This window comes from Betta splendens, chromosome 13 (genome assembly GCF_900634795.4).
Source record: "Betta splendens chromosome 13, fBetSpl5.4, whole genome shotgun sequence".
NCBI lineage: Eukaryota > Metazoa > Chordata > Actinopteri > Anabantiformes > Osphronemidae > Betta > Betta splendens.
In genome coordinates, this window is record NC_040893.2 from 3,736,597 (window position 1) to 3,748,405 (window position 11,809).

The 11,809-nt window shown below is 44.1% G+C and overlaps 1 protein-coding gene across 1 annotated transcript; it reads left to right on the plus strand.

Annotated features, from left to right (window-relative positions):
* The first annotated feature begins 1,011 nt into the window (after positions 1-1,011).
* On the plus strand, positions 1,012-5,280 carry LOC114868409 (uncharacterized). Its single transcript, XM_029171957.3, has 2 exons — positions 1,012-2,988; positions 3,507-5,280. Exon 1 carries the CDS (start codon positions 1,902-1,904, stop codon positions 2,832-2,834), a length of 933 nt encoding a protein of 310 aa, XP_029027790.1. The 5' UTR covers positions 1,012-1,901; the 3' UTR covers positions 2,835-2,988; positions 3,507-5,280.
* Positions 5,281-11,809: the final 6,529 nt, after the last annotated feature.

Sequence of the window (11,809 nt, forward strand, 5' to 3'; positions counted from 1 at the left end):
ACATGTACATTTAGACTTTTGCACATTTAACTAAATGTGAGAAAACATGTTGTGTCATTTAGTTAAATGTGAAAAAACTAGTTATAGGTGCTCCTTTTACATTTGGCACCCCATAAGAGCGCAGTTAGAAGAAATGTTTCGAAACCACAGCCGGTTAACGGAAGACACCGCTGATGACTCACCCTATCAGCAGCAGCTAAAACAAGCGCTGATGGGGGGTTTTCACCACACCATAGCTGATTTCATCCGAAAGCATGGCGTCAACCACGGCACAGCTAATGTCCCCAATACCATGAACTATGCTCACCATGCGTCTGAAATCATCAAAAGAAAGAAACAGAAAGCCAAAGCAGCCTTGTTTGGGTTGTTTGGGAGGTCAGATGAAGGTGAAGGAGAAGAGTTCAACACTATCAGAACTCAGTACGTGGAAAGCAGTTCCACAAGAGAAAGATGGGTGAACAGGAGAAGGGTAGGATGCGCCCCTGAAAATGCTACATCTGTGACCAGCCAGGGCACTATGCCAGCCAGTGCCCCCGTAGACCTGGGCGCTCAGATAAAGTCTTTAGAACTCCCAAAGAGTTTAACAGACAATCCCCACGAAATTCACACATGAGCTGACTAGATTTAAATAGTTCATTAGTAAAGCCAGCAGGTGATAATGCAGAGACACTGGACCTCACACAGTCGGTAGACACCTTTTTATTTACATCAGATGACCAGCTCTCCACTAGAGATTTCCTTCTTAATGGTACGCGACTTACTTTTTTGTGCGATTCAGGAGCTGACAAAACTGTGCTGAGAGATCAGATTCCCGGACTCCAGAGTTCTTCCCGGTTCATTTTTGTTAAATCAGCAAATGGACTGGTAACTAAAGATTCTTTTTCAAAGCCAATTATGTTCACTGACCATAAGACTGGGGAGTCTGAGCATGCTAAAGTGGTGCTGAAAATTAGACATTAGACATTAGACATTAAATTAGACATTAATGAACCTGCAGCCCGTAGCCAGCCACACCAGAACAACTCACAAAGGTGAACTTCACTCCTTAATGTCAGGAGAACCAATTCATTATCCTGATCTGAAACCTCTCAAACAACAATATAACATAATTGACAGTAATTATGATTGTTCAGCTACCAACCCACCCACCCCAGGGGGAGCAAATGGACCTCACACAGTCGGTAGACACCTTTTTATTTACATCAGATGACCAGCTCTCCACTAGAGATTTCCTTCTTAATGGTACGCGACTTACTTTTTTGTGCGATTCAGGAGCTGACAAAACTGTGCTGAGAGATCAGATTCCCGGACTCCAGAGTTCTTCCCGGTTCATTTTTGTTAAATCAGCAAATGGACTGGTGACCAAAGATTCTTTTTCAAAGCCAATTATGTTCACTGACCATAAGACTGGGGAGTCTGAGCATGCTAAAGTGGTGCTGTGTCCAAAGTGTCCTGTAAGCCTGCTAGGTCGTGATTTGATGACATGGTTTAAAATCTCTATTGTCCCCACTTCCAAAGGTATGGTTGCTATAGGCAAGGGCAAAGAAATACTGACCCTACCGTTACATAGCATTGAAGAACCACAGTCAGTTGTTAGTTTACGTAGATGAAATTTTAACTTCTTTTGACAAACAACGAGATTGCTGCACTTGCACTGTTCCGTTATTTGGCAAAAACGGGGAACAAAGCTTCGCTTTTAAAATTGCAGTGGGTCAAAGAGAAAGTGATCTTTTTAGGACATGAACTGTCACCTTGCGGTCACAGCTATTTTAGATGCTCCTAAACCACAAACGAAACAGCACATTATGCAGTTACTAGGTTTGTGCAACTACTGCAGACTATGGTTACCGAGCTAGCCACAAATAACACAACCGTTGTTAAATGTGATCTACTCCCAACCTATGTCCATGAAACAGAATATAGAGTGGAGTCGAGAAGCTGAAGAAGCTTTCACTTCGCTGAAACTAGCTCTTACTGGTGCTACAGTATTGAGTTTACCAGACTATTCAAAACCGTTTGTTCAAACAGTTGATTGGAAAGGCCATTTTATGACTTCTATTTTGGCCCAGCAAACAGGAGGCTGCTACAAGCCTGTAGCTTATTATTCCAAACGTTTAGACCCTGTTGCATGCGTTTTACCATCTTGTGTACGAGCAGTGTGTGCAGCTGCACTAGCAGAGCACTGCTCAGCGGAAGTGGTGTTGTTTCACACCTTCGAGCTGCTAGTACCACACGCTGTAGGAATACTGTTGACACAGACCAAGATGTCCTTCCTGGCACCTGCACGGCACCTTTCGATTTTGTCAACACATGGCTGTGACGACCTCTACTGGCAAGCCAGTGGGGCATGCGGTGCATTGCTGTGTGCAAATGTGCTGCACACACCAAACGGAAAGACCCTGTTTCACAGTTTTGCAGGGTTGGTAGAACGCACAAATGGTACAGTTAAACTGAGCCTGAAAAAAACTATGGAACAGACTGGGAGGTCCTGGCCAGAGTTCCTGGACCTAGTAGAAATGTACATGAGAATCACTCCAACAGGGAATGGTTTAACTCCTTTTGAGATCATTTATGGTAGACCGTTTGTGTTACCTATAATGACTGATGTCAAAGAGAAGAAGGAGAGCCAGACACTAGCAGAGTGGATGACAAATCTATTGAAGGAAAAAGAGATTGTGAATGCAAATAAGCTGCCAGATGCTGCTTTGTCTCAGCAGGAGGAGAAGATCGAGCCAGGTGACCAGATCCTCATCAAGGCAATCAAACAAAAGACGTGGTCAAGTCTGCGGTGGGAGGAGCCATACACTGTGGTACTCACTACACGATGGCTGTAAAGATCGAGGAGAGAGCTACGTGGATCCATCAAAACCACTGCAAGAGGGTGATTCCCCTGGTCGGCACTGAGTAAGGGTGGAAGTCGACCGGTATCTAAACATTTGGTCGCCGAAGAAACCAACAGATGCCCTCTCCCAGCTATGGCGTCAGTGGGTAAGCTCCAGGTAGTGGTCTGTGTCACAATCTTTATGATTGGTTTGTTTGTTCTCTCGTACTGTGGGATGGCCAGATGCTAAATCTGTTTAGAGTGAAGAGATTGACTGGTACACCAGTGGATGACTGAAAGGACCTGGACCCCAACCACAAGCACCCGTTCGAGACCGACATGTGGTATCAATATGTCAAGGTGTTAGCTAAGGCGTACAATAACTTAAATTGTTTTGTGTGTTCTCACATGCCACATTCATCTTCTCACCTGACACTCTACTGTATGCTACACCCATGCCTTACCATGAAAGGTTTTACAAAAGGTCTTACAAGGTTTATACAATGTTTTGACGTTCACATTAAAAACTGATTCAGAGAGATGTGATACTGATGTTTAAATGTCCTTGTAATGACAACCAGGGGGGAATGTTGGAGAAAATATATTTTCATCTAACATTCATCTCATTTATTAAATTCATCTAATCATTTATATGTATCCATTTCCATTTTCTTCCGCTTATCAGGGGCCGGGTCGCGGGGGCAGCAGTCTAAGCAGAGAGTTCCAGACTTCCCTCTCCCCGGACACTTCCTCCAGCTCTTCCGGTGGGACCCCAAGACGTTCCCAGGCCAGCCGAGAGACGTAGTCTCTCCAGCGAGTCCTGGGTCATCCTCGGGGCCTCCTACTGGTGGGACATGCCCGGAACACCTCCCCAGGGAGGCGTCCAGGAGGCATCCGAACCAGATGCCCGAGCCACCTCAACTGGCTCCTCTCGATGTGGAGGAGCAGCGACTCTACTCTGAGCTCCTCCCGGGTGACAGAGCTCCTCACCTTATCTCTAAGGGAGCGCCCAGCCACCCTGCGAAGGAAGCTCATTTCAGCCGCTTGTATCCGTGACCTTGCCCTTTCGGTCATGACCCAAAGCTCATGACCATAGGTGAGGGTAGGAACGTAGATTGACCGGTAAATTGAGAGCTTTGCCTTTCGGCTCAGCTCCCTTTTCACCACGACGGACCGATACACCGACCGCATTGCTGCAGCCGCCGCACCGATCCGTCTGTCAAACTCACGCTCCTTCCTTCCCTCACTCGTGAACAAGACCCCAAGATACTTAAACTCCTCCACTTGGGGCAGGAACTCTTCTACAACCTGGAGAGAGCAAACCACCTTTTTCTGGTCGAGAACCATGGCCTCAGATTTGGAGGAACTGATTCTCATCCCAGCCGCATCACACTCAGCGGCAAACCGCACCAGCGCACGCTGGTGGTCCTGGCCTGATGAAGCCAACAGGACAACATCATCTGCAAAAAGCAGAGATGCTATCCTGTGGTCCCCAAACCCGACCCCCTCCGGCCCCTGGCTGCGCCTAGAAATTCTGTCCATAAAAATAATGAACAGAATCGGTGACAAAGGGCAGCCCTGCCGAAGTCCAACATGCACCGGGAACAGGTCTGACTTATTGCTGGCAATGCGAACCAAGCTCCTGCTCCGGTTGTACAGAGACCAAACAGCCCTTAGCAAAGGGCCCTGGACTCCATACTCTCGGAGCACCCCGCACAGGATGTCACGAGGGACGCGGTCGAATGCCTTCTCCAGATCCACAAAGCACATGTAGACTGGTTGGGCAAACTCCCACAAACCCTCAAGCACCCTGCTGAGGGTATAAAGCTGGTCCAGCGTTCCACGACCAGGCCGAAAACCACATTGTTCCTCCTGTATCCGAGGTTCGACTATCGGCCGAATTCTCCTCTCCAGTACCCTGGCATAGACTTTCCCAGGGAGGCTGAGAAGTGTGATCCCCCTATAGTTGGAACACACTCTCCTGTCCCCCTTTTTGTAAAGAGGGACAACCACCCCGGTTGTCCAGTCCAGAGGAACTGTCCCCCTCCTCCACGCGATGTTGCAGAGGCATGTCAATATGTATCATTTACCTTTTTAAATTTATGGTTTGCATTTGCTGTGCCTTATAACCACATTGACAGTTGCACAGACGTCTAACCACATGCTTAAGTTCTTATACAAGTATTGTCATTTACGAAGAACAATTTTGTCACCCTTGCTTTGTGCTCCTATTCAGTCGTAGGTGTTCAAAACCACAAGAGGGGATCTGTTAGTATTGCTATGACTACTTGGTTGTTTCCGCTTGTTAACAAGTGCACCAATGATGTGACATTAAAGGCGTGTACAAGCATCAATAAAATGTTGTGCTTTGGGGAAGTTCGTTGGAGTTGGTGGTCTCTGAGTAAAGCGCTTACAACACTAAGATCTCAGACGAGCTCCCCTTGGCCAAGTAAAAACTGGTTGGCTCTCAGTTGTGCTATATTGTTCTTGTCTCTGTGTCTATCAGTGCTGTTGTGGTATTTTTAGACCCAACACTTGCTCTTCAGTCGGTCTTCCTGATCTGACCCTCTGCGACTTTTCACTCAAACAGTGGATGAGAAAATAAGTTGTACGACTTGTGTTCTTTTGTCCTGTAGCCTATTTTTCAAGCTTGATTTAGCTGCTACTGAACGTTCACAGTGTCTATGAGCAGTGGCTGCAGCAGAGAGAGCCGTTGTTGGCTACTCTGACGTCACCTTATTGGTTCCTCATACTGTCTTTGATCCTTTTGGCATAGAAAACATCACATCTTTCTACAGCCCGATGGCTGAGATACAACACCACCTTGCTTAACATGCTGAATTTATTCATTTTTAAGAGGCCGTCTTGAAGTCTGGCGCTTTGCTTTGACACTACTCTGCTCAGGCTGCAGAGTTGATCGCGTTGACTGAAGCTAGTAAACTAGCAGAAGGAGAGTCTGTTACCATCTACACAGACTCCACAGGTTCTCTGTGGAAGCATAGGAAGCTTTTGAAGTCTGATTGCAAACCTATCTCACATCATGATTAGGTTCTGCTTTGCTGGACGCTGTCCTGCCACCTACAGCTAATGCTGTTTGGAACTGTCCCACTCACAACATCATTGACGACTTTGTTTCTGCCGACATGCAGCTGCAGACGCTGCTGCGAAGGTCACTGCCCAACAAACCCTCCTTCTCCTGATCCTCGTTTCCTCTCCTCATCCTTGTTCCCTCTCTCCAACTCTCTCTATCCTTTCCTTTCCCCTTGGTTTGGGCCTGATGGCAGCTGTGCCGCCCAAACACCTTTTCCCCATAATTCAGATTTCCCAACAGGTGAAAACAGGCGACAGGACCATTACACACCATCCAACCAGGGCACTGGGCGATCATTAAGGAGCTTCGCAGGAAGCACTGGGACCTCCAAACGGTGGCAAGGTCCTTTCCAAGTCCTTCTGACGACCCACACGGCTGTAAAGATCGCAGAAAGAGTGACTTGGATGCAACTCCACTGCAGGAAGGTCCCGGATCCAACAGACGACCCTCCATCCACATCTCACGGAGAATTCACCACTAAAGAAAAGAACTGAGAAGGACGACCCTCGCTGTGCTCACACACGCACTGAGGCGAGGCTGCGTTGACCGTTCAGCTAAAGATGTGAGCCAAGCGCCGCCTGAAGCTGCGCCGGTGAATCACACTATCAGACCAACATCTACACACACGTTCCTGAGAAAACACACACACGAGCAGCCTTGAGTTGCAGACGCTGGACGACGTGTAGACTCTTCACATCACAGGAGTGACAGTGACTCAGACGACATTGGGAGGAAACCTGGCGGTGATAACAAATCCCAAGTGTCTCTGTGATCAGCTGATCACAACCTGAAGAACCCCAACGAACTGTCAATACTTCAACACACAGGTTGGAAACAATCTAACGCTACTGTTCAACAGGATGAAGCAGATTGTTACAAGACATCAATTGTGACCATGCTTTGTTAAACTTACATGGATTATTGCCTTTATCATATGATGTTTCTATGTAACTTTACACAATACTTTTGAATGAGAAACTTTCACATAGTTCACAACACTGAGTTTAAATATCCTGAAGTTGACTTGGTGTTTGATTTGCTCACAATCACTTTAATCACTGCTACAATTAGTTTTATCCGTCATCTACAGATGACAGACAACACAAGCAGCAATATGCATCATCATTCTGGTTAAATCCCTGAATCTCCTATTCGCTCTAGACGCAAATGTACAATTAAAGATCCGAAAGCATGAAATCTATCTTAAGATTATATGATACAGAACCCCACCGGAAACCTATGGCTATCATACATTAATTGTATTTATTACATTACAATTGAATGGCCATAGACAGGTTGTTAGCAGAGAAAAAAGGCGTTTGTGTTATGTTTGGAGAGGCATGTTGTACTTACATCCTGAATAACACTGATTCTAATGGTATTGTGGCGAAAGCGCTCCACGGCCTTCAGAATCTCAGCTAACTCTGGTATAGATTCTTCCTCTTGGAATTGGCTAGACGAAATGTCTGGAACATGGAAATCTGTTCTCATGTCCACAGCTGTTTCCTTTATCATTGAGATGCCTGTGATTCTCTTGTTTGGTTGTTGCGTTGTCCCACTGGTTAGAGGTCTCATCATGCGTGCGAACTCAGCAACACTCTCGTATCAAATGACACAATGCACTATGTTCAAAAACCCCAACTCTAATTCACGTAATGACTTTGACGATGGTCTTAGGCTATCTGATCACAAAATATAATCTGATACAAATATGATTATGGTCTTATTTTCTTCACATGCTCATACAGAGGTTATTCTTGTTTAACTACCCACCAAAACAGCTCCCAACCTTTTATCCCTAAGTTGCATTTTATGTGAAGGTGTATTTTTGAATTTTGACTTACTGTAATACACTCACTGTTTCATTTGTAAGGGCTGTTACTACAAAATGCAATGTTTGAAAATTTTTTATTATTTTAGTGTTTGATTAATGTGTAATCAAAAGGGGGGAATGTAATAGAAAAATTTTGCCTTGTACTATTTCTTATCCAACACACTCGTCATGTGCTGGTTAGGTGCAATACTGAACTGAACATTCTTACACAAACAACTAATCTCTTGTGCCCTGACGTACATTAAGTCTAAACATCTGATGCTCCATTTGACTGACTAATAATTTATGATATATGTTTGTCTTTTACACCCGGACTCTGGCTCCATCCTATCTGACTCCCCACCAGACCCAAGGCTGTTAAAGCGAATGCATCTTGTCATGGAAGCTCGGTGTTCCGTCCTTTGGATAACAAGACATGACAATGCAGAAGTGAGAAAGCAAACATTCTCACTCACAGCGAGATAAGGTGGCGCAAACAATTCCATTGCTGCAGAGAGACATTCCACCAGAGCCAGAGAAAGGGGTTAAAAGGCAGAAGCAACTTTAGGATCGTGGGCTCTTTGCATCACACCTCCGTGGTGTGTGCACTGATCTCCCCAGCTGGTTTTTGGTTTGTTGATGTGCACGATCAACATCCATGCTTTTTATTTGCTTTCCCCATTATTTTTATTTTCTTTATTATTTCAATAAATCACACAAAAGGACAACTCTCTCATCTGCTTCTTTATGGAAAATTTCCACCACACAGGACCAAGCAGTTTAATTGACATCCACTAATGAACAACACAACAGACAGATCCACCACTGAAGCTCATTCTTGTCACACATGAAAACTGATTCACTATGAACTAATATGACAGTCTGGACATGCCAGAATGAGATGGTATAGGATGTAATCATCAGGTTAATGCAGGTCCTTAAAGGAGTCATATCATGCTTTTCATTCTAAAAAATATTAGACTTTAATGTCTCAGTAAGGTCTCTGTAAATTTTCATCCCATAAAACCCTTTAGATCGTCCACACCGCCCCTGTCAATGTGTGGTTTTCAGTCTCCATCAGCAAACGCTGTGTTTTCTGGGCGTGTCGCAAGCGAAGCTGCTCACCACACCTCTGTGCGGAAGCGCATACCTTTTTTGTTGTTGTTTTTTTTTTTTTAATTGGCTCCATGGATACGAGCCACCGCACGGTTAGGATACAATAGGTGGCAGTAGTGCGACATTGAGAATGCAATCCACCGCAATCCTCCACAGAAGAAGACCCGCTACAGAACTGCATGACATTAGTCAGCTGATTCGTAGCGTAGTAGAACCATACGTCTACGATCCAAATCTGACCCTGAAGCTGAAGAGGAGGCTGTTGAAGTCGCCACATTTCGGCTGATGCAAGATGTGTCTCATTGGTAATGTCGCATTTACTTCAATTTAATTGATTTATGTAATTTGCAAAGCGACTAGCGGTTGCTAATGCGTATGCTAAATGGCGTGTGCAGCTTCAATATTCACAACACGACTTACCTGGAAAACTCTCGTTAATAGAAAACACTACTTTAGCTTACATTATACAAATAAATAAGTTTGAGAGCATAGCTGAAATAATATAAATACATTTTACATTTACACATTTCACTGTTTTTGTCTTACTTGTGCTGCTGCTCTGACAATTTTATTTAAAAAATGTGCATTAATATTTAGAGCAATCACTGCATGACCTTCCTGGGAACAAAAAGCATTGGTTCAAATTATATATTGACCTGACGTATTTTTACTGCTTTTAATTATGTTTTTTGTCATTCTTTATAAATCTGACAGTAATATGTCTCTGTATCTAAAGTTGTTACAGGTATCTAGTCTACAGAGGCTAGTGAGCTGGTGCTGAGGATTCCTGGGGTGAAGAATCTGAGTTGCCATGTCTTCATGCTTGGGTTGTAGATGAAGGCAGTTTCCTGATGGATAAAACACTAAAACACTCATAGTATGATTGATGTAGACCACCTGTGGATTAACTCCTTTACCATTTGAGTAAAAATGTGTTTTTTGTGAGTGCAACACTCATTAAGAATTTTTTTATTTTATTTATATATAATTTATATGCTTTTTATTTATGGCCGTTTCAACTTTATAGCTTACCATATTAGAAAGAGAAAAACATGTAATTTCAATACTATGATTTCCTAAATAAAAGTGTTTTCCCTTCAGAAACAGAGTTTAGTGAAATACATAATAGTTAAAGCCAACTTTATTGTAAACCAAAAAAATACACCACTACTCCAAAGCTAGAACAAACTGTTACCTTCACACTCCAATGTGCAATGTATAGGTTACTGAGTTAATTAAGAGGTCTGGGGGTTTGAGGTCAGAAGCTTTTGCAGGGCTCTGCAGACAGAAAGTAGGGTAAACAGGGAGATGTGGTGATCCTTGTTCTCATCACTATTTGGAAGACTGAGCGGAAGCAGTCCTCTACCAGATGGAAGCTGTGGCTGTCCTCACCATCACCTCATCAAAACAAAAGGTACTGCAATCAGAATTGTAGATTAGTGAAATGTTCATTATTATGTAGGTCAAAACCTTCTCTAATGTAAGAACACACAATACCAGACAAAAAATTAAACCAAACAAGAGGACAGGCCTGTCTGTGCTAAAACAACAGATAAACAGTTGTTACAATTCAAATATAAAATCTAAACAGTATATACCAATTAAAATCTTCTATTACCTATCTTACTGTTGGTACATACAAACTTACATACCTTCACTCCTGAGCTGGGCAGCAGATGTCTGTGTACCAACAGTCTGCAGTGATTTCTCTGTTTGACAGCCTCCTTGCATGTAGGTAACTGGGATGTGGCTCCCTACAGTATAGAAAAGACTGTTACATTTACTGTAAATTGTATTGGTCCTACAAATATAATGGCTATGGTACAAGCTATCGGTAACTGACCAGATAAGCAGCAGGTATTGTAGAGATGTGACTAATTAGCAACTAAGTTTGCAACACAACACTAATCATTCCAACTAATCATGTTAGAATTTGATAGAACAATGACATAACCCCAAATCACAAGTTGATTTAGGCTGGACAGGACGGGGTAATAAACATAACCGCGTTCATCTGCAGGTTCTTTTTGTAGCGATCGACCAGCTGTAGCTCTAAAGTGCAAAGGCCTAAAGGCATGCTAACGGCTAACGCAACACACAAACAGGAGCGGCAGCACGTCAACAGGACAAAAGCTCGATCCACCGCTTCCTGCCTGTCGCCGATCGAAGGCCCATCGCTATTAGCTGTTCCTCACACAGGTGTGTGGTTGCACCAACTCAGAGTAGCACATTTGAAAGGGACAAAGGCTCAGTTGACTCACTGTAGCCGTTAGCGACGCTAGCGATTAGCTTGTCTCACATGTGGGTAACTGCATTTTAAACAGACCCAACTAACATATTTAGATATCACAAGTATCAAGCACAAACTTACTACAGCGAGCTAGACCCACCGCTTCCTGGCTGTCGCCGCTGGAAGGGCGATAAAGATCAGCTGTTCCCCACAGGTGTATGTGATTACAGAAAAAGGACAGACGCTAGACCCACCGCTCCCTGCCTGTAGCCGCTCGATGCCGTTAGCCATTAGCTTTTCTCCACACAGGTGTGTGGCTGCAGGAGCCCACATGAGCACATTTGAAGGGACAAAGGCTCGACTGGCTGTAGCCGTTAGCATAGCTAGCTAGTAACTTGCCCCACACATAGGTTACTACATTTAAACGGACAAACTAAAATTTTAAAACATTATAAATATCAAGCATGTACTTACTTCAGTGAGTGGATGACGGACTTTAGGAATAGGTCCTTTTTTTCCAACAGGAGCCGTGAAACAAATCCAGCATTGTACGCACCCTCGTTTGAAATGCACATACGTATAAATGCTGAGGCAGTGTTTCTGGCACCGGTCCGTTAAAAATAAAAGTGACCCACAAATCCTCACTTGTTGATCCCTTGGTAAAGTGAATAGACTTTGGTGTTGGTTAGAACACCTAAGAACCGAACTATTTCTATGGGAGGACTTGGGCGCTGCCGT

What these genes read in the sequence shown, in the direction of transcription:
- LOC114868409 (XM_029171957.3), top strand. Translation starts at nt 1,902, where the DNA reads ATGTCCATGAAACAGAATATAGAGTGGAGTCGAGAAGCTGAAGAAGCT.